Below are 21,763 nucleotides of genomic sequence, written 5' to 3' on the forward strand. Positions count from 1 at the left end.
TCTGTTTAAGTTCAGCGATGGACACACTGGTGTTTATTTTATTATTATTCTTTATACTGTACACATCTCAGGTAAGTGTAGTTCACGATTTTAAAAGTCAGATCTGTGTTAAAGGCAATAATATAGTATCATTCCCTGCCGGATGTCCCTATCATCTGTGAAAGAACTGAGAAATGAATGAAGCTGCTGACATGCACTGTCAGTCCTGGACTACAACCCTTCTTACTTTTTAACTTATTCTCCCATCACATTATTTACTAACTAGTGGCCCGATGCACGAAGATTCGTGCAAGAATGGGCCTTCCTTCCCCTGGCTGCCGGCACCGCCTTTGCTCCGGCCCGGAGCCACCTTTCGGTCTTCGCTCTGGCCCAGAGCTGCCTTTCCGCCTTCCCATGCTGCCCAGAGGCCCGGAGCAGCGCAGAACGCCTGCGTCGTCGCCATGGTGACAACACAAGCGTCCTGCCCCCCGACCGCTCAGCACCTCTGTATGCAAATTAACTTGCCATCTTTGTTGGGTTAATTTGCATATTCACTCCTGATTGGCTGGTGGGTGTCGCGAAGGTATGGTTGAGTTGCATCTTTCTCTTTTATTAGTGTAGATAGAATGAACTCACAGGCAAACAAAGACAAAATTTGTATGTATCACCTTGCATAGATGGACAAAACAATGTTACTTTCACTATTCCATAGCTACCTATACCTCATAAGCCTTGACCCATCAACATTAGGACTTTTTTTTACAATTATACAATTCCTTGCCTTAATAAATGAGCATGTATAAAAATTTAGCCTGTTCTTAATGATTTTAAGTCATCATTATTATCACCACATTGAGGAATATGTGTGCTTTGCTAGTTAGGGATTCTTCCATCTCTTTCATTGAGGCAGTTTTCAATTTTCACGGCTGTCAGTATACCTGTACTCATTTCTAAGTTGGTATAATATGAAACAAAGAAATGTTTTCAAGAAAAACTGGGTAGGCCCTGGCTGGGTAGCTCAGTTGGCTAGAGCATCATTCTGATAGGCCAAGGTTGCAGGTTGGATCTCTGGTCAGGGCACAGAGAGGAATCAACCACTGATTCCTAAAATCAATAAAATAAAAATTAAAAAAAGGAAAAAAAAGCGCTAACAACCAGAAAGCTTAATTTTACACGAAATACATGAGGGTATTTTATTTCCTTTCTATGGATTAAAGAGTAGGGATCGTGACAGGGTTTTTGATACTTCTGAATGGACATGATAACCAAAAATTACTTAAATCATTGGCTAATTGAAGTTGCAGATATTAAAGCTTTTCCAAAAAACTCTAATTAATATTAGAATTTATGACTTCCTAAAATCATTATGTAAAAACATTTTTCTTAATATGAAGAAAAAAAGTCTTTTTTTTTTTTTTTTTTTTTTTAGTGGATCTGTAGAATAATTTTACAAGCACTCTGATGATCACCATTACCTCTTTCTTGGCTTCTTTTTTGGGATCATAATCACTATCGTTTCCATCCATTGGATGTGTTTCTTCCACATCATCATCACTGGGAAGAGACAGAGATTAGTAAACTTAATTTCTTTCTTTTTATTCTATTCCAGTGCTCTTATCAAATGGTAATATATTTGCTAATAATTTTACTAAATATTCCCCAACAGAACAAGGGTTGTCCCTGAGGAGATAAGCTTTTAAAATTTAGATTTCTGTAGTTTAGAAATATTTAAGGCATACAGAATCATTTTAGCTAACATATCCAGCTAAATATCTTTCCTAAATAAATAAGGAAGATATTTAGAAAGAAATATTATTTGGGAAAGAGAACACATATTAACTTGATGTAATACTTATTATTTCAGTTCTCCAGTTGGATAATAAAGACAGACAAAAACCAGTAAGCAAAATTATTTTATACTGCCATAAAGATACAGCTACAGTAACATGGACTTCAGAGTCACTCAGGTAACTGTGGAAAGAGCATCTTCTAGAGAATGTATTTATTAGATCCTAAATATATGTATTAAATATATTACTACTAAAAGAAGCATTTGTGATTACAGTCAAACACAGCTCAATTATAACTCAGTTGCAATGTTCGCTGGCTATGATTAACAGTTCAGAGTTGAAGAGAGTTCTTACTACTAAGATTTTTGATCACTCAGCCCTTCCTATCAGAGCAGAAACATGAATGTAAGAGTAAGAAGTACTTAAAATATGTTGTGATAATTTTTCTGCCTTAGGAAATGTAATCAATCCAATACAGTGTCCCTATCAATGTAACTATATAAAGGCATCCAACCTACCTGTCACCCTGATTATGTCTATTAGCTAGTTTCCGAGCCTGGCGATCCATCAAGCTTGTCCTAGATCGAGTTTTTTTCCAGGAATAGTAATATTTTACAAGACTAGCAATGGTCTTATCTGGAAGCTTAAAAAAAAAATCATGTTAATATCAGCAAGTTTAATTCATAAATTCCAATGAACAGAATATTTCTGATATTATTCTTTGATACTTAGCAAACAAAGGCATAGATAAAACATTTTCATGAGTACCTTTATAAATTATAAAGATAAAAACTGTGTTGTGGTCATAGTACTCCACCCACACCTATGACACTGATCACACTGTTGAATAAACATGCCTATTTGTTCTGAGGGAGAGGAAAGACGTCATAAACATAGTGAGAATGGCCCCAGAAGTCTCAACACAGTCAATGCTATAGTAAGAATTACTCAATTCTTTTTTCCCTCTGTAAATTAGAATTTTTTATTGATATGTAATTCACATATCATAAAAATCTCCAATCTAAAGTGTACAAGTCAGTGGTTTTTAGTATATTCGCTATTCGCTAGCATGTGTAACCATCACTAAATTCCCGACATTTTCATAACCTTGAAAAGAAATCCTTAGCATTCATCCTTATTCTCTCCTTAACCTAGTCTTCATGGATTTGCCTATTCTGAACACATCATATAAATGAAATCATACAATATGTGACCTTTGATGTCTTAATATGAAGGAAAAAAGTCTTTTTTTTTAGTGGATCTGTAGAACAATTTTACAATATGCTTCTTTCAGTTAGCATATGTCCCAGAAAAGCTATTCAATTCTTAACAATGATTTTTTGGAATCATTTTGTTTTAAATCCAGGTTTTAAAATGAGAAATAATGCAAATAGACTTTAGCTACCAAAGTCTTTGAGCAAAAACTGACAAATGATCATGCACTGATTTGTCATCCAGGCAAACAAGAATGCACACTCCCAATCAAAAATGTTCTTTTCGATTATGGAAGACACTTAGATATATTTGCAAACGTTATCTAGTTTTTATCCATTCAGGTTAAAAGTGTTTAATGCAGCACTTCTAAGGTTTATATTATTTTGACACAATACTAAAAACTTAAGAGCTAGAAGTAAAAAGCGATTTTTTTTATAAAAAAAAAAAAGCAACAGCACTTGGACAATATTGAATTACAGAATATTTAAAAATTGATGTTCATATCTAAAGGAATATAAATTAGAAAATAAAATTCTTATGTTAAAAAATGAAACATTTAAAAATAAAATTATGATTTTTTTCCTGGAATGAAACTTTTTAAACAATACCATTACACATATATTTAGGTTATAATAAAAATTAATTTATTACAATGAAATAGCAAATAACTGTCATGCCTTAGAATGGTTGTAGACAATAGGATTCTACGCAAATATACCTATTTCAAAATATTTTTAAAAATTAACATGATTGGAAAACTTGTTTTCTATTTAATAATTAGGAAGTTTAATATCAGCATAAAATATCATGCAGGTATGAATCACAGTAAGACCAAAATTACCATACCATTTGTTGAATCCTGTGAAAGCTCTTCCCATGAAAACTAAAGGCTTGTTCAAATAGGACTTTATCTTCCACTGTCCACTCATCCGGAAAGGGAGTAAAATTAGGGAGATCAGCAAGGGACTTCTCAATGTTATGTTTATGCCAGAACAACATGCCAAGTGCCTTTGAAGAGAAATCAATCCCCTTTGGTTTTTAATGGACTTACGTTCCATCACACTTAAGAGAATTAAATACAAATTATGTTAAAATCTTAAGCCTATGACTTCAACTAAAGATACACTACAGTTTGGGGTTTTAAACAGGGTTGCCCAAGTAGCAGACCTCACTTATTATTTCTTTTAAATCAATGCCTCAGAACAGTGAATGTTCTTGCATACCATGTCTGCTGCAGAATCTAGTCACTGAGGAGAGTGACTATGATTACTAAGCAGGTTTGAAGGCTCATATCAAGACTTTTACCCATATTTATTCATCTGTCAATGTGGAGAGAAAAATATGCTAAAAAAAAATCCAAAAAACCAGTAATTGAATGAAAACTATGGATTCTAACATAAAACTGGAAGTGCTCAGTCGAGACTTTGAGAAATACTTGTTTTAACCTTTTAGAAATATATCATGGACTAAACAATTCTAAGAAGAGAACCTCAACTATAAGTATAACAATCTTTTATCATATATATATTTAAAAGTTCTTTATTATCATAATGTACACAAAGAATTAGTATGGACATGTTAATAACTTCAATGACATTATTAGCAAATCATAGGAAAGCCTGAAATGAACGATTTCCAACAGTTCCACAATTTTCTCTTCTATAAGGTACTGAATATCATTTAAGGGATAAAATTTTATTTCTTAAGAGACTTAGCAACTTTTTTAATATTGAGCTTTAAAGGTAATTTCTGTACTTTGGTAATACTCCTTTAAAATGAACATGAAAATGAACCTATATGCAGTCACATTTTAAAGGATTAACTTTCTTAAATATTAAACAGAAAGTCAAGGCTTAAAAACAAAATACATAATCAAAGGCTTCAAAATTCACAAAAAAAGATTATTGTATTTAGATAAACATCTCAATTTCACAAAAATGGTTTTTTATTATGTAACCATGTAACTGACCATAAAGTTAGCTCTTAATTTAGGTTACAGGTAATTCACTTATTTTACTAGTAATTCTAATAAAGGTTGATCTAATACTTAGTTGAAATGAGATTTAAGAATCTCTATTTCATTTTTATTTTCCCATGCTCTTCATCCCCTCATTACTAGAAATAAATAAATCATAAGCTATATATATATATATATATATATCTCCTTTTAAAGTTATCTAAATTAAAAAAAACCCATGCATTATTTCATTCATAATTGAAAAATCTTAAATATTTCTAAAAGTTTAATTTTAAGTTCTTTTAGATTAAAAAGTCAAAGAGAATTACCTATACTCAAAAAAATTTTCCCTTTTTAGTAAGCATTTACCAGTGTAGTCATGAAGGCTTTCAGAGACTTTTATAACTCAAATAGAGTAACAAACAGAGGTATTTAGAGAAAAATGTTCAAGCCCTTGAGATAATGTTTATAAAAGCAAAATCCTTAATGTTGAGAGGTCACACTTTGCTAGGACTTTCGGTATCTCTAAAGTTGGTTGAACTGCTGAACTTTTAGGACAGAAATGATCATGAGATGTTCTTTGAATTTCGTAAATGTTGAGGCAAGCCTTAATATTAAAATGTTTCTTTACATACCTGTTCCACATTGTAGCCATGTTTCTCCTTTGCAATTGCAATATATTCATCCACTGTAATGAAACAACGGTATATAATTAATTATATTTACTTCATTTGCCCAGGTCTACATTTTGTGTGTGTGTGTGTTTGTTTGTTTTTAAACAAAGCAGAATTTAAGAATTTATATTACAGGGATAAAAAAAATGGCCAAAGTTATTTTTCATGAAATATTACAAAAAAGTCTTTTAGTTCTATGAATAGGATCAGAAGTACACTTGGTTTAAAATTTTACTTAGTATGACTTATATGACCATACAGTATACACTTATTACATTCAATTACTATAATTATTTTATGCAAAAGAATCAACCTGTGGGTAGCCAACAGAACCTAATTACAGTATAATATATTAGATAATTTTTTTATTTTTCTGCCAGTCTTTATTTGAAGTCACTTAGCTATTTAAGACCCCATTTCATATTTAGAGTAGGCCCAAAGCCTTTACCTTCCCATTTTGTCAGCTATATATAGTTAACAACATATTTAAATATACTTTAGTATCCCTAAAATTTTCTCCAGCATTTTCTGCTAGCTATACAAAAGGTGTTTGAATATTCCAGTTTCATTCATCCTCCATATGTAATCAAGCTATTAGAATTTAGATAAGCACAGCTTCAGTGATGATACACTGGCTATTTCAAGGCCTCATTGAAGTCTGCCATTTCACATTCAGCAAGACTCAGTTTTATGTGAAGTCTCTATAGTCCTCCTTGATCCATATATATTAATATTATAGTATTATAATGTGTGTGTGTATATACACACATATATATGCATATATTCTTTAAGCACATTTTTGAGAAGCAGTGGCTAAGAATTCTGATTCTAGAACTGCTAGTCTACCTGAACTTGATTCTCAGCCTTGTTACTAGTTTTTTAACTTTAGGCAATTAAACTTGACCTTTTTGTACCTTAGTTTCCTCACTTTAAATAGTGATAAAAATAATACCTTCCTTCTAGGATTAAATGAGCTAATATGTGTAAAGTGTTTAGAATAGAACATTTTAATTACTTTATAAGAATGTGTTATCATTATTGGTCAGTATAATACAGATTAATTTATAAATATGTTGTTATAAAAATAATGCTGTTAGAATAACTATCTTTTATAGATGTTATTATATCTCCCTAAGATTGTAAACTTTTGGTACAGAAAATCCAAATATTATATTTTGTTTAGAACCCATAGTACTTAAACACATGACAGGTCTAAATATATGCTGATTAAATTTAACAAAAATGTCCTATAGTCCTATAAAAATAGAAGGTTAAACAATAGCAATCAACTTATGGTTCTTAAGGCAGGCTCTACATTAGAATCAGTGGAGGAGCTTTTAAAAAGTAAGTCTGGGAGAAACCAAGATGGCGGCATAGGTGAAACACCTAACCTGCAGCCGGGCACAACAATTTCAAAGGCACAACTAGAGGTCAGAACGGACATCGTCCAGAACCACAGGAGAGCTGGCGGACTAAAATGCCCACAGCTGGGGGGAAGGAGAAGGCCACGGGGACAATCGGGGGAGCCGTAAAAGCCTGAGGTATGGAGAAACTGGCGGAGACACGAGCACGCGCGCCTGCGGGGAGGATGGAGCCGGAGAGGAAGGGGCGGCTGACGGCCTGGCCGGCGTTCACTGGCAGGAAGGAGATTAAGGCTCCGGAGTGTGCTAAGCGCCGGCTCCAACTGCACTGAGCGCCAGTTCCGGGCGAAACCCTGGGAAGCCAGGCGCAGGCTGGGGGAATGAATCTGGGCTGTGGGGCGCAGGCACAGAGGAGCGGGGGAAGGCAGAGCTCCAGAGGCGCGCACGGGAAGGGGCGCAAAGGACGGACTGTTGCCTGCGCCACTGAACTGCCCTAGCAGGAAGGAGACATAAGCTCAGGACCGTGCTGAACCCCAGTTCCGACTGCACTGAACCCCAGTTCCGGGCGAAACCCTGGGAAGCCAGGCGCACGCTGGGGGAATGAATTTGGGCTATGGTGGCGGAGGCACAGAGAAGCGGCGGCTCCAGACGCGCGCACTGGAAGGTGCGCAGAGGACGGACTTTTGCCTGCGCCACTGGGTGGCCCTGCTGGGAAGGAGACAGGGACGCCAGACTGCGCTGAGACCCAGTTCCAACTACACTGAAACCCAGTTCCAGGCGAGAATCTGGGAGTCCAGATTCATTAGGGGAGGGACTGGACTGTTTGGCAGTGGGCGAAACTCCAGGGCGCGTTTCTCTCAGAGGTGTTTGCAAGGAATACAGAGGGACACAGACACAGGAGCCTCATAGGGCGGGGCTGACAGGAAGCCAAGGTTGTAGGCTCCACCCTGTAGCTCCGCCCCAGCCAAGCTGAGCAGAAGCTTTTTCCTGCTGAGTGCCTCAGGTAGTGGCTGACCCACACTACATTGGAGACCCAGAAACGAGGGCATCTAGTGGTTGGTGGGAGATGACACCAGATTTCAATCACTTGCATAAGGGAGGCATTCTAGAGGCAGACTCAGTGAGCGCCAAGGCATTGCTGCATCAAGACCCGGCCCACAAACATGTCTCCTGCACAGCAACTCTTCCTATATAGACAAAGAGGGTCCTCACGGCCAATTGGCCTGGAGGACAATTCCTCCCAGTGACACCAACAACAATCAAGACTTAACTGTACAAAGGAGGACCAAGATGGAGACATAGGGCGGCAGCCTGATCGTTGCCTACCACAACAATATTGAGCTATGACGGGAGAGCAGAGCAGACACCAGCCAGAAAGACCGGGGGGCTGGCTGAGCAGATGCTCTACAACTAGAATAAAAGAGAGGGGTACGCAGGATGATGCTGATGCCGGTGACCCAAAGTCCACACTTTAAGAACTATGGCTCAGGCGACACAATGGTGGCCTGGAACGTGCTCGGCGCAGTTCCCCCAGCGGTCTCCGGCTGAGGGGACGGCTCCACTCGCTGCCGAGCACGGACAGAAGAGCCCCTGGGAGACATGGGGAGGGAGACTCCGTGCTTGCTGACCTCCGAGTCCTTCAAGAATCTCAATGCCCCGAAGTGGCCAGGTGCGCACGCTCAGCGACTGGCCACCGTTGCAGACCCAAGGGCCGACGCAGCGACACCGGACCAGCCCACCGCCGGGCACCGGGCACACCAGAGCCTTGCCGAGCCCGCCGCCCAACGAGATCTGCGGCAGCCGCCCTGGAGCTCTGAGAAAATGACCGAAGGAATTGCTGAGAGGGAATTGACCAACAGGAATTGGGATCAAGAAGACGAAATCCCGCTGAGACCCGAGTCCAGCCGAGCCTGCGAGCCTCTGGGCTCAGATGTGGTCACACGCCTCTGGGTCTAGGTGAGGCCTCACGCCCCTGGGTTTGGGTGAGGCCACGCGCCCCTGGGTCCAGGTGAAGCTGGATTCCGGGTTCGGGTGAGGCCATGTGCCCCTGGGTCCGGGCGAATCTGAACCCTGGGTCCGGGTGAGGCCGTGGGCCCCTGGATCCGGGTAAGGCTGGGTCCCGAGTACGGGTGAGGCCGTGAGCCCCTGGATCCGGGTGAGACCACGCGACCAGGGGTCTGAGAGAGGTAACGCGCCCCTGGGTCTGGGTGGCTTCGTGTACCTAGGTCCAGGTGAGGCCACGTGCCCCTGGGTCTGAGAGAGGCCACGCACCCCTAGGTCCGGGCGAGACCATGTGTCCCTGGATCCGGGTGGGGCCTCGTGCACCTAGGCCCGGGTGGGGCCGCGTGCCCCTGGGTCAGGGGGAGGCCAGCCGTCCCTGGGTCCGGGTGAGACCGTGAGTCCCTGGATCCGGGTGAGGCCTCGTGCGCCTAGGCCCGGGCGAGGCCACGTGCCCCTGGGTCAGGGGGAGGCCAAGCGTCCCTGGGTCCGGGTGAGACCGTGTGTCCCTGGATCCGGGTGAGACCTCGTGCACCTAGGCATGGGTGTGGTCACGTGCCCCGGGGTCTGAGAGGCCAAGCGTCCCTGGGTCCGGGTGAGACCATGTGTCCCTGGATCCGGGTGAGGCCTCGTGCACCTAGGCCCGGGTGAGCCCAAGTGGCCCTGGGTCTGGGAGAGGCCAAGCGTCCCTGGATCCGGGTGAGACCATGTGTCCCTAGATCCGGGTGAGGCCTCGTGCACCTAGGCCCGGGTGAGCCCAAGTGGCCCTGGGTCTGGGAGAGGCCAAGCGTCCCTGGATCCGGGTGAGACCATGTGTCCCTGGATCCGGGTGAGGCCTCGTGCACCTAGGCCCGGGTGAGCCCAAGTGGCCCTGGGTCTGGGAGAGGCCAAGCGTCCCTGGATCCGGGTGAGACCATGTGTCCCTGGATCCGGGTGAGGCCTCGTGCACCTAGGCCCGGGTGAGCCCAAGTGGCCCTGGGTCTGGGAGAGGCCAAGCGTCCCTGGGTCCGGGTGAGACCATGTGTCCCTGGATCCAGGTGAGGCCTCGTGCACCTAGGCCCGGGTGAGCCCAAGTGGCCCTGGGTCTGGGAGAGGCCAAGCGTCCCTGGATCCGGGTGAGACCATGTGTCCCTGGATCCGGGTGAGGCCTCATGCACCTAGGCCCGGGTGAGCCCAAGTGGCCCTGGGTCTGGGAGAGGCCAAGCGTCCCTGGCTCCGGGTGAGACCATGTGTCCCTGGATCCGGGTGAGGCCTCGTGCACCTAGGCCCGGGTGAGCCCAAGTGGCCCTGGGTCTGGGAGAGGCCAAGCGTCCCTGGATCCGGGTGAGACCATGTGTCCCTGGATCCGGGTGAGGCCTCGTGCACCTAGGCCCGGGTGAGCCCAAGTGGCCCTGGGTCTGGGAGAGGCCAAGCGTCCCTGGGTCCGGGTGAGACCATGTGTCCCTGGATCCGGGTGAGGCCTCGTGCACCTAGGCCCGGGTGAGCCCAAGTGGCCCTGGGTCTGGGAGAGGCCAATTGTCCCTGGATCCGGGTGAGACCATGTGTCCCTGGATCCGGGTGAGGCCTCGTGCACCTAGGCCCGGGTGAGCCCAAGTGGCCCTGGGTCTGGGAGAGGCCAAGCGTCCCTGGGTCCGGGTGAGACCATGTGTCCCTGGATCCGGGTGAGGCCTCGTGCACCTAGGCCCGGGTGAGCCCAAGTGGCCCTGGGTCTGGGAGAGGCCAAGCGTCCCTGGATCCGGGTGAGACCATGTGTCCCTGGATCCGGGTGAGGCCTCGTGCACCTAGGCCCGGGTGAGCCCAAGTGGCCCTGGGTCTGGGAGAGGCCAAGCGTCCCTGGATCCGGGTGAGACCATGTGTCCCTGGATCCGGGTGAGGCCTCGTGCACCTAGGCCCGGGTGAGCCCAAGTGGCCCTGGGTCTGGGAGAGGCCAAGCGTCCCTGGATCCGGGTGAGACCATGTGTCCCTGGATCCGGGTGAGGCCTCGTGCACCTAGGCCCGGGTGAGCCCAAGTGGCCCTGGGTCTGGGAGAGGCCAAGCGTCCCTGGATCCGGGTGAGACCATGTGTCCCTGGATCCGGGTGAGGCCTCGTGCACCTAGGCCCGGGTGAGCCCAAGTGGCCCTGGGTCTGGGAGAGGCCAAGCGTCCCTGGGTCCGGGTGAGACCATGTGTCCCTGGATCCGGGTGAGGCCTCGTGCACCTAGGCCCGGGTGAGCCCAAGTGGCCCTGGGTCTGGGAGAGGCCAAGCGTCCCTGGGTCCGGGTGCGACCATGTGTCCCTGGATCCGGATGAGGCCTTGTGCACCTAGGCCCGGGTGAGCCCAAGTGGCCCTGGGTCTGGGAGAGGCCAAGCGTCCCTGGGTCCGGGAGAGACCATGTGTCCCTGGATCCAGGTGAGGCCTTGTGCAACTAAGCCCGGGTGAGGCCACGTGCCCCTGAGTCAGGGAGAGGCCAAGCGTCCCTGGGTACGGGTGAAGCCAGATTCTGGGTCCGGGTGAGGCCGTGCGCCCCTGGATCCATCCGGGTGAGGCTGGGTCCCAGGCCCGGGTGAGACCACGCGCCCCTTTGGTATGGGTGAGGCCACGTGCCCCTTAGTCCGGGTGACGCCGTGCCCCTGGGTTCGGCCGAGACCAAACCAGAGGGAGTCGGACCTCCATTACCACCATTTGTCCACATCCAGAGCTGAGGGGTCAGTGCTGACATGTACACATAAGGAACTACTGGACATTGAAATTGGGTCTCAAAAGAACTGTTGGTCCAGGGGGAAGCTCGCTACAGATTGATTCATTGCCTGTCAGCATAACTATTATTGCTCGTCTCACATTCAGTTCTTATTAGTATATATCTAGTGACATATGATCTCGCTCATCTAGGGGAAATGATGAACAACATAGACTGAGGAACAAGAACAGAACCAGAAGCAAGGAGGCATCGATCGGACGATCGGGCCTCAGAGGGAGGATAGGGGAGGGGAGGGGGAGGGTGGGGGGAGAGGGAGAGTTCAACCAAAGGACCTGTATGCATGCATATAAGCCTATCCAACGGTTAAGTTCAACAGGGGATTGGGGCATGCGTGGGGAGAGGGGTGGGATGGGAATGGGGGGATGAGGACAAATATGTGACACCTTGATCAATAAAGAAATTAAAAAAAAAAAAAAATTAAAAAAAAAAAAAAAAATAAAAAAAAAAAAAAAAAAAAAAAAAAAAAAAAAAAAAGTAAGTCTGGCCCTGGCTGGTGTGCTAAGTGGTTAGTGTCGATCCCAGGAATCAAAGGGTCATAGGTTTGATTCCTGGTCAGGGCATATACTCAGGTTGCGAGTTTGATCCCCACTTGGGTACATATGGGTGGCAGCTGATAGATGTTTCTCTCTCACATCAATGTTTCTCTCTCTCTCCCTCTCCCCCTCTCTCTAAAAATCAATAAAAACATATCCTCGGGTGAAGATTAAAAATAATAATAAATAAATAAAAAGTAAGTCCAGGCTCCTCCTCTGAAAATTCTGATTGAATTGGTTTGAGATAAGAGACCAGACATCAGTAGTGTTTATTTTTTTAAAGTTCCCCCAAGTGATTCCAGTGCATAGTCCTAGACCTTCAGTTGGATATTCTACATGAACACCATACTAATCAGGAAATGTTGGTTTTCTGAATTTTGTTTATCACTTTGCTCAGAAAGGCACCACTGTATAAAAACAGTGCTAAAAAAGCAAAAGCCAATGACACCCCGATACTCAATTTATGAATGAAAACCTTTGCCTATGAGGAGTGAACCAAAGAAACGCAACAGTCACGTTCAGGTTTCTCAGTATACAGTTCCAGGCCAAATGTAATTTCATGTTTTTGTTTAAGAATGCCTAAAGAGCATTCAATTCCTAGATTACCAGTTAGACTTTTTGCTGGTATTCTAAAGTGCTTAAATAGAAAGAATGATCTGGTATGCAGAATATTATTCAGTTTTCAACTTTCAGTTCTCTTATTGCATCAGTAAGTATAATTAGACTTACCATTACATGATCATTACTTTTCTAAATAGACCATCATGGGACAGCTATAAGATTAAGAAATATTTTTAAAAGACCAGCTTATTTCACAGCTGCTAAAGTAGCTGCTCAGTGGTTCTTTTTGTTTTAGTAAATTCAATGTAACTAAATGGAAGGATGGGGATCTTAGTTTTGTTACCTGCATGTTTCCTATATCTGATGTGCCGCAAAGGATCAGGTCCGCTACATCACATTGAAGTCTAAAGCCACACCATGATTCAAGAAGTGCATGGTCAATGATCCAGAAGGCCTCCGTCCAGAAATGGAGAGCACAGAGATGACCTGATTGATGGCTGCTGGAGTCAGTTCTTGCCCCTTTCCTCTTTAACATGGTACTGATAGTGGGCTCTTTGAAGTTGGAAGGCATTTCTTTACATCTCCATACACTGAGGAAAAACCTGGGCAGATGTCTACATAGTAACTCCCTCCCCTGCTTGAGGATTAAGCAGCAAAATGCCATCAGATCCTAGGTTTCCTCTGTCTTCCTGGGCCTGACACACTTGGAATGATCAACCCACTACCTTTCAAAAGGAAAAACATTCTAATATAACAACCTCCATCAAACAAAACAAAAAACAAAACAAAACAAAACAAAACAAAGACAAACTGTTTTTTCTTATGAGAATCTAAGAGACCCAAAAACAAATAAAAATTGCATTTTGAATTGATTAATAGATGCCTATTGACATAAATGTTCAAGTTCAGAAAACTTACATTTGGCATCTGGAATACTGTGATATGGAGACCATACAAGCATTCCTCCATTGTCTTTATCTGTGTACTTTGTAGCACCTGGGGGAAAAATTAATTACTTTGAATACGATGGATTTTTATTTACATTCAAAATGAGTATAACGAAGGTTAGTTTATTTCTATTTTAATATATACCTGCAAAGGAGGGCAAAGAAACAAAGTACAGAACAATAAAGAGAAGGAAAACAGATTTACATTAAATACATTAAATATCCCATTTATAAAAATGAAGGAAACTTCATAAACACTGAAGCTTACCCCCTTTAAATTAAAAAGAAAGATTTTAAGTACATTACACATCCCTACTTCTTTATAGATAACTAGAGGCCCGGAGCACGAAATTCGTGCACGGGGGTGTGTGTCCCTCAGCCCAGCCTGCACCCTCTCCAATCTGGGACCCCTCGAGGGATGTCCGACTGCCCCGTTTAGGCCCGGTAGGATCGGGCCTAAACAGGGCAGTCGGACATCCCTCTCACAATCCAGGACTGCTGGCTCCCAACAGCTCGCCTGCCTGCCTTCCTGATTGCCCCTAACTGCTTCTGCCTGCCAGCCTGATCACCCCCTAACCACTCCCCTGCCAGCCTGATTGATGTCTAACTGCTCCCCTGCCAGCCCGATTGCCCCTAACTGCCATCCCCTGCAGGCCTGGTCCCCCCCAACTGCCCTCCCCTGATGACCCGATCACCCCTAACTGCCCTCCCCTGCCACCCTCATTGCCCCTAACTGCTCTTCCCTGCTTGTCTGATTCCCCCCCGCTGCAACTGCCCTCCCCTGCAGGCCTGGTTCCCCCCCAACTGCCCTCCCCTGCAGGCCTGGGTCCCCCGCAACTGCCCTTCCCTGCAGGTCCAGTCGCCCCCAACTTCCCTCCCCTGCAGGCCTGGTCACCCCCAACTTCTCTCTCCTACAGGCCTGGTCCCTCCCAACTGCCCTCCCCTGCTGGCCATCTTGTGGTGGCCATCTTGTGTCTACATGGGGGCAGCCATCTTGTGTGTTGGCGTGATGGTCAATTTGCATATTACTCTTTTATTAGCTAGGAGGATAACTGACTTAACCTTGTATACATTACTTAGGAGTCATTAAAAACTCTTTTAAAACCATAGAGAATACCTCAGGTGGTTAAGTTAATTGTTTTGTACTATATCTAAATGGGCCAAGATTACTGTAATTTTTAAATACTTGTATCTGCTTTTTATAGTTTTTATTTAATCTTATTCCTGGCTAGAAGTCTGCCAGCTATTTCTTTTTAGACTTCATTTATTACATTTTACATTTATAAAAGTATGTGCTCTGTGTAAGAAAAAAACAAAGTAAAACAATGTAAAAGTTAATAATGCTACTTCTTTTTAAAGTATTTTGAGAGTCCACCTCTAATCTAGGAGTATATTATTGCTTGTTTCTAAATTTACTTCTAACTTGTTATAATCTAAAAAGTCAGAAAAATCAAGCTCTACTGATAAACAGGTAAATTAAGAGTAGAATGAATGAACGCCTGACACAGCTATCCTAGAGCCAAGTACATGCATATGAGGTCTGGTCTTTTCTTGGCTTCTTCCTAATTCGTAGGTACATTCAAGGTAATTCAAACTACCAACAAATGAAGCATTGTTGCCACCTATTTTAAGAAGACTGGTTTATAAACATGTCATAATTGATTTTTATAAGGTGTTGATAGCTACCAGCAACTCATGGCCACAATTTCTGTCTATCTCTGACACTCTTCTGCATGTGGGTCTCTGACTCTCTCATGCATGCAGGGTTTCCATACTATGTATTAAATTTTGTTATTTTCTCTTGCTAAAAAATAAAATACATATTTAATTTTAACCACATAAAATAAAAGCACAAAAGCAAAGAGCCAAGTCATTCAATGGAAATAATACAGACATCCTATCTAAATAGGTCAGAAGCCTTTATTACTTAAACTCTATTGCTATTTCAAATGAGTATCCTAAACTTCAATCCTTTAAAATGGCACTGATTCTTTCACAATGGATTATAAGATAATTTAAATCCTACTTAGTTAAGCATAGCTTGCAACAAAGGTTTGCATTAAGTCTCAAGTCTTTTTGTTGTTGTTGTTAATCCTCAGCTGAGGATATTTTTCCATTGATTTTTAGGGAAAGTGAAAGGGAGAGGGAGAGACGGAGAGACACATTGATTGGTTGCCTCCTGCATGCACCCCAACCAGGGCCAGGGAACCTGCAACCAAGGTACATGCCCTTGAGGGCAAGTCTCAAGTCTTAATAGTGTATTATGCTTAATATTTAAACATATTTTCTTGCATCTGATTCTTGCATTACAGAAGGCCTGAATTAAAATATCTTCATTAAATATTTCTTAAACAAATATAAACTTTAAAAAAAATTTCCCCATGAAGAATAAACAGTTCAGTTTTCCCCAAAATTCTTAGCATTGTAAGATCTGACAGCAACTGGCACCTAAGCTGTGGGCACTAACAGCTCTACTAATGGATGTAGGGGGGCATTTGCAGAATAATCGTGTCTGGTAGCAGAGAACACCTAATTAGACATTTCACAATGTTCTTTCCCTAACCCTTGAACTGGACTCCACTGTTTTCAATCATACATATCTCAACGAGGCCCAAGAGATAACTGATGTTCACAAAAAATGAGATACCTTTTAGTATAAGGATTAAGAGTGTAACCATCAGAGAGCTAGACTCCAAGTTTGAAACCCAGCTTTGTCACCTTGAGCAAATTTATTTAATGTATCTGTGCCCCAATGTAACTCATCTTTAAAAATAGGGATGATGCGAGTTCCTACTTCACAAGAGTTGTTCAAAAATTAAATGAGTTAATATAAAGTAGCTAGCAAATGGTAAGCCTTATATAAGACTTATTATCCCTATTACATGCTTATTGCAAACAGTTCTTTCTTAAGTTCCTTTCTTTACTCTGGAAGAGCTTCTTCTCATATCATCAATCAAATAAAAGTATGAATGAATAACACCTCATGGGGCTCTAACACAAGTGGCTGATACCCCCTCTCATCAACCCTTTGAAAAGGAGATTGAATAGCTGAAATGACCTTTTAGTTTTTCTGACAAATTAAACCTGATTCCTCTGTAATAACAGAGTATTAGAAATTAACTTGTATTATTAAAAACATTTTATCCCCCTGGATGCTTTGCATCCAATCAAGTTTCACCATTTCCATTACAAAAGTTGAAATGAACTAAAATATTTAAAGGACACAAACCCAATGTTTAAAATTTTGCTTTTTTCTATAACAGTATTGAAAATTATATCTCAAAACTGCCTGATATTCATGAATAGTACTGAGAATCAAACTTGACTCACAAACAAAATAACCAAGCCTTAGAAGCATCCTAACTTTTGAATTGATTAAAAAACCAACAAACCAACCAAAACCTAGGTAGCAAGTTACCACATTTTAAAAAACTATAGTAGGATTACAGTTCTGAAAATAAAATTATTGAACAAGTTTTTAAAAAGGTTAAATGAAACCCTTGAAAGTTTAATCCCTTTGAAATTTTTTAGATCTTCTTAACTACAGTTGGTAAAGTATATTATTTTAGATCTCCTTAACTACAGTTGGTAAAGTATATTTTTTAGATCTTCTTAACTACAGTTGGTAAAGACCAATTGCTGAAAACCAACAACTACCAAATAAAAGTACAGTTGGCCCTCTGTATCCATGGGGTACCACATTATTCACAGATTCAACCAACCATGGGATCAAAATATTTGGGGAAAAAAATGGTATGCTGTTGGGGACATGTACTATTTAGGCCTACTTACAATGGTTGTGTCTATACTGAACACATAGTTTTTTCTCACTACTCCATAAACAATATCTATAATAATAAAAGTGTAATATGCTAATTAGACCAGACAGCTGGACGACTTTCTGGATGTCCTTCCAGACGACCTTCCGGATGACCACACTATGACACCCACTGGTGCCAGACCAGCCAAGGCGGGTGTGATGCGATTGGTCGGGGACCTGGCCACCCATCGCCCTGCAAAGGGAGGCCCAGGCCACTGGCCAATCAATCAATTGGGGGGGCTCCATGATCACCCCAAAGAAGGAGGCCCAGGCCACCAACCGGCAGGCTGTGGTGGGTGGGCGGGGCCTCCCTCTGCGGGAGCGATTCATCGCGGAGCCCCGGCCAGGTGGGCAGGGCCTACCTCTTTGGGGTGATCGATGGCAGAGCCCCGTGATTGATTGCCCCAAAGAGGGAGGCCAGGCTACCGGCAGCGGCGGCGGTGCTGCAGTGGGTGGGTGGGGCCTCCCTCTGCGGGGGCAATCCACCGCGGAGCCCTAGTCAGGTGGGCAGGGCCTACCTATTTGGGGTTATCGTTCGTGGGGCTCCCGGACTATGAGAGGGCACAGGCCGGGCTGAGGGACCCCCCTCCAGTGCATGAGTTTCGTGCACTGTGCCTCTAGTCTATATCTATATATATAAAAGCCTAAGCGACCATTACAATGGAATGACCGGAAAGACCAGAACGACTGGTCGCTATGACGCTCACTGACCACCAGGGGGGCAGATGCTCAACACAGGAGCTGTCCCCTGGTGGTCAGTGCGCTCCCACAGTGGGAGTGCTGCTCAGCCAGAAGCCAGGCTCACGGCTGGCAAGTGCAGTGGCGGTGGCGGAAGCCTCTCCTGCCTCCGCGGCAGTGCTAAGGGAGCGGTGAGATGGCAAGAGAGTGCCGAGTGCCGAGCCTGGTGGTGCCCGGCCCGGCTTGGGCTCCTCCCCAGCCACATGCCGCTTCGAGCACTGCTACAGGATCGGGCCTAAACCGCAGTCGGACATCCCCTGAGGGGTCCCAGATTGCGAGGGGTGCAGGCCAGGCTGAGGTACCCCCTCTATCCCCCGTGCATGAATCTGCACCAGGCCTCTAGTAGTATAACAACTATTTACATGGCGTTTACATTGTATTAGGTATAAGGAATTTAGAGATGATTTAAAGTATACGGGAGGATGTGAGTAGGTTATAGACAAATACTATGCTATTTTATATGGAGGCTTGAACATTCAAGAGTATAAGTATTCTCAGGGATCCTGCAACAAATCCTCACTGGATACCAAGGGATGACTGTATAACTTTGATAAGCTAGGATTTCCACACCAACAGCAAATTTCAAGGTAAGTACAAAAATAAAAATCTATTTCTTTTAAAATTTCCTTTATGACTTTTAATATACCATTGAACAAATATTCTATATAAAGGATTTAATATTAAAAATATTAAGATACTCCAAACATTTTTTAAAGTTCTACCATTTATATATGAGGCTCTGAATTATATACTTAATTCACCAACTTTACACTGGGGTTTAAACCAAGGCTTTCCAAGGGGTACAAAAGCATGAGTAAGTTTTATGGAAATCAAATTTAGACATTCAACTTCCCTAATGTTCTTTCCCAAGACAATCTGCCTGAACTCACTTGCAGTCTAAGCTATCTGCTCATCCTACCACTGACCTCTTTCTTGATAACTGCCCTTCTCTCACTAAAATAAAAAGGCATGTCTCTCATCCATCCCAACTCTCCTGAGAGTACACTGCCTGGGTGGCTCAGTTGGTTGAAGCATCGTCCTGTATGCCAAAAGGTTGCAGGTTTGATTCCCAATTCAGGCACATACTTAGGTTGTGGGTTCAATCCCAGGTCAGGGTGAATACAGGTGGCAAATGACTGATGTTTCTCTCTCACATTGGTGTTTCTCTCTCCCTCTTCCTCCCTCTCTCTCTCTCTCTCTAAAGTCAACAAAGACATGTCGTTGGATGAGGATTAAAAAAAAAAATGCACTGCCTAAAAATTTAAAATTTCTGTAGTGCCAAAGGCTATCGGCAAAGCCCTCCTTTACTCAAGGCACATGACTACTAGAATTTTAGTCAATTATGCATTAATTGTAATAACTCAAGCCAAAAGAGTTTTAACACTTAGAACCTTTGTTCACAAGAATACATATTATGGTGGTAGAGAAATTAGGTTATCAATAAAGCACTTTCAACCACAAAAATACATTATAAAAATCTGTGGGGAAAATGCATGGAAACAATTTCAAAGACAAAAAGGAACAATGTAAAGTTTCAGATTGTCAGGAGCCTGTTCATATATTCTATAGAATAGATACCATCACATTACTCTAGTATTTATAGTTAATTGGATATATCTAATCTAATAATAGACAAATATGCAAATTGACCATACCTCAGACACACCCAGAAGCCACGCCCACAAGCCACACCCACCACCCAATCAGAGCGAGTATGCAAATTAACCCAAACCAAGATGGCTACAGCCACAGAGAGCAAGGTTTCCTAGGTAACGGAGGAAGCCAAGTTTTCTGCCAGCCGTTTCAGGCCTAACTAAGCCTCCACTCAAGCTACAAAGTTTCAATTATAGAAGGTAAACAAATTCAAACAAATGGCGGCAGAATGGAGCTTGAGAGGGCAGGCCAGGGTTGCTGCCGACAACAGGGGAAGCAAAGCTTTCCGCACACCCTGGCGGGGCCCACCTGCTTAAGGCAACAAAGTTTCAATTATAACCCCAACACAAATGGCTACGGGCCTCGGAGGGAGCCCCAGGCTTGGCCCTGCTCCAGGCTACAAAGTTTCAATTGTAGAAGGTAAATAAATTCCAGATACCAGGGCCTCTGCTTGCGTTGCCAGGGGGCGTGGCCTGCCTGCAAACCACCACAGGCCCCTCGCTCAGGCCGCCCCCGCCCCAAGGGAACCCCACCCTGATCAGGGACACCCTTCAGGGCAAACTAGCTGGCCCCCACCCCTGTACCAGGCCTCTATCCTATCTAATAAAAGAGTACTATGCAGATTGATCATCACTGCAACACACAATATAGCTGCTCCCATGTGGTCAAAGATCCTGCCCCCATGTGGACACAAGATGGCCACCACAAGATGGCCAGCAGGAGAGGGCAGTTGGGAGGCACCCGGCCTGCAAGGGAGGACAGTTGAGAAGGACCAGGCCTGCAAGGAAGGGCAGTTGGAGGTGATCAACCCTGCAGGAGAGGGCAGTTAGGGGTGGCCAGGCCGGCAGAGGAGGGAAGTTGGGGGCAAACAGGCTGGCAGCAGAGTGGTTAGGGGGTGATCAGGCTGGCAGGCAGAAGCGGTTAGGGGCAATCAGGAAGGCAGGCAGGCAAGCAGTTGGGAGCCAGCAGTCCTGGATTGTGAGAGGGATGTCCGACTGCCCGTTTAGGCCCGATCCCGATCGGGTCTAAACGGGCAGTCGGACATCCCTTGAGGGGTCCCAGATTGGAGAGGGTACAGGCTGGGCTGAGGGACAACCCCCTCCGTGCACGAATTTCGTGCACTGGGCCTCTAGTTTAAAATAAGGATATAAAAGCTTTATTTCAAAGTGTTATTATTGTCAATAAACTGAAGATTACATTTCTCAACTATCTATATATCTATATATATAAAAGCCTAATATGCAAGGTGTTCCCTTGGGCGTTTGACCGACTGGGAGTTTGATCACTCACTATGACGTGCCCTGACCACCAGGAGGCAGCACGGAATGAAGGAAGGCCCTGGCTGGGAGCCAGCAGCTGGGGAAGGGAGACCCTACCTGTGCCCAAATTTCGTGCACTGGGCCTCTAGTTTAAAGTAAGTGACAAATGATAGATGCCAACTTGAAATTATGTGATTCTTTTTTCAAAATTCTCTTCTGTGTATGTACGCAGGTAAATTATTTTGAAGAACACTTCTTTACATACATTAATTTTCACTTAATCTTGTGTTATAGTTAACATCATTTCCCTTTTACAAATAAGAAAACTAAGGCCTGGATACATCATGTAGTTCGTCCCAGGTCACTATGTCATATTAGCTAAAAGGCATATGGTAAGAGGTGAAACTCTTAATCACTACACAAAACTGTTCCTTGTGATATAAGCGTAGCCAGTAGGCAAAGACCTAGTAAAGAATCAAAAGAAAAGGAACCTAAGAAAATAATCAGAAATCTAGTTAGTAAATTTTTATAAAGGCATTC

General features: G+C 43.8%; 1 protein-coding gene across 2 annotated transcripts in view; it reads right to left on the reverse strand.

Moving 5' to 3' along the window:
• Positions 1-21,763, reverse strand: part of RCOR3 (REST corepressor 3) — a 52,270-nt gene that overhangs the window by 26,569 nt on the left and 3,938 nt on the right. For both annotated transcript variants that reach the window (XM_054711539.1, XM_054711538.1), the window contains exons 3-7: positions 13,725-13,802; positions 5,577-5,629; positions 3,831-3,992; positions 2,288-2,412; positions 1,455-1,533 (exon numbers count right to left, since the gene is read on the reverse strand). In XM_054711539.1, the coding sequence (XP_054567514.1) occupies positions 1,455-1,533; positions 2,288-2,412; positions 3,831-3,992; positions 5,577-5,629; positions 13,725-13,802 (497 nt within the window). The remainder of the gene's footprint in view (positions 1-1,454; positions 1,534-2,287; positions 2,413-3,830; positions 3,993-5,576; positions 5,630-13,724; positions 13,803-21,763) is intronic.

This window comes from Eptesicus fuscus, chromosome 22, assembly GCF_027574615.1.
Source record: "Eptesicus fuscus isolate TK198812 chromosome 22, DD_ASM_mEF_20220401, whole genome shotgun sequence".
Lineage (NCBI taxonomy): Eukaryota > Metazoa > Chordata > Mammalia > Chiroptera > Vespertilionidae > Eptesicus > Eptesicus fuscus.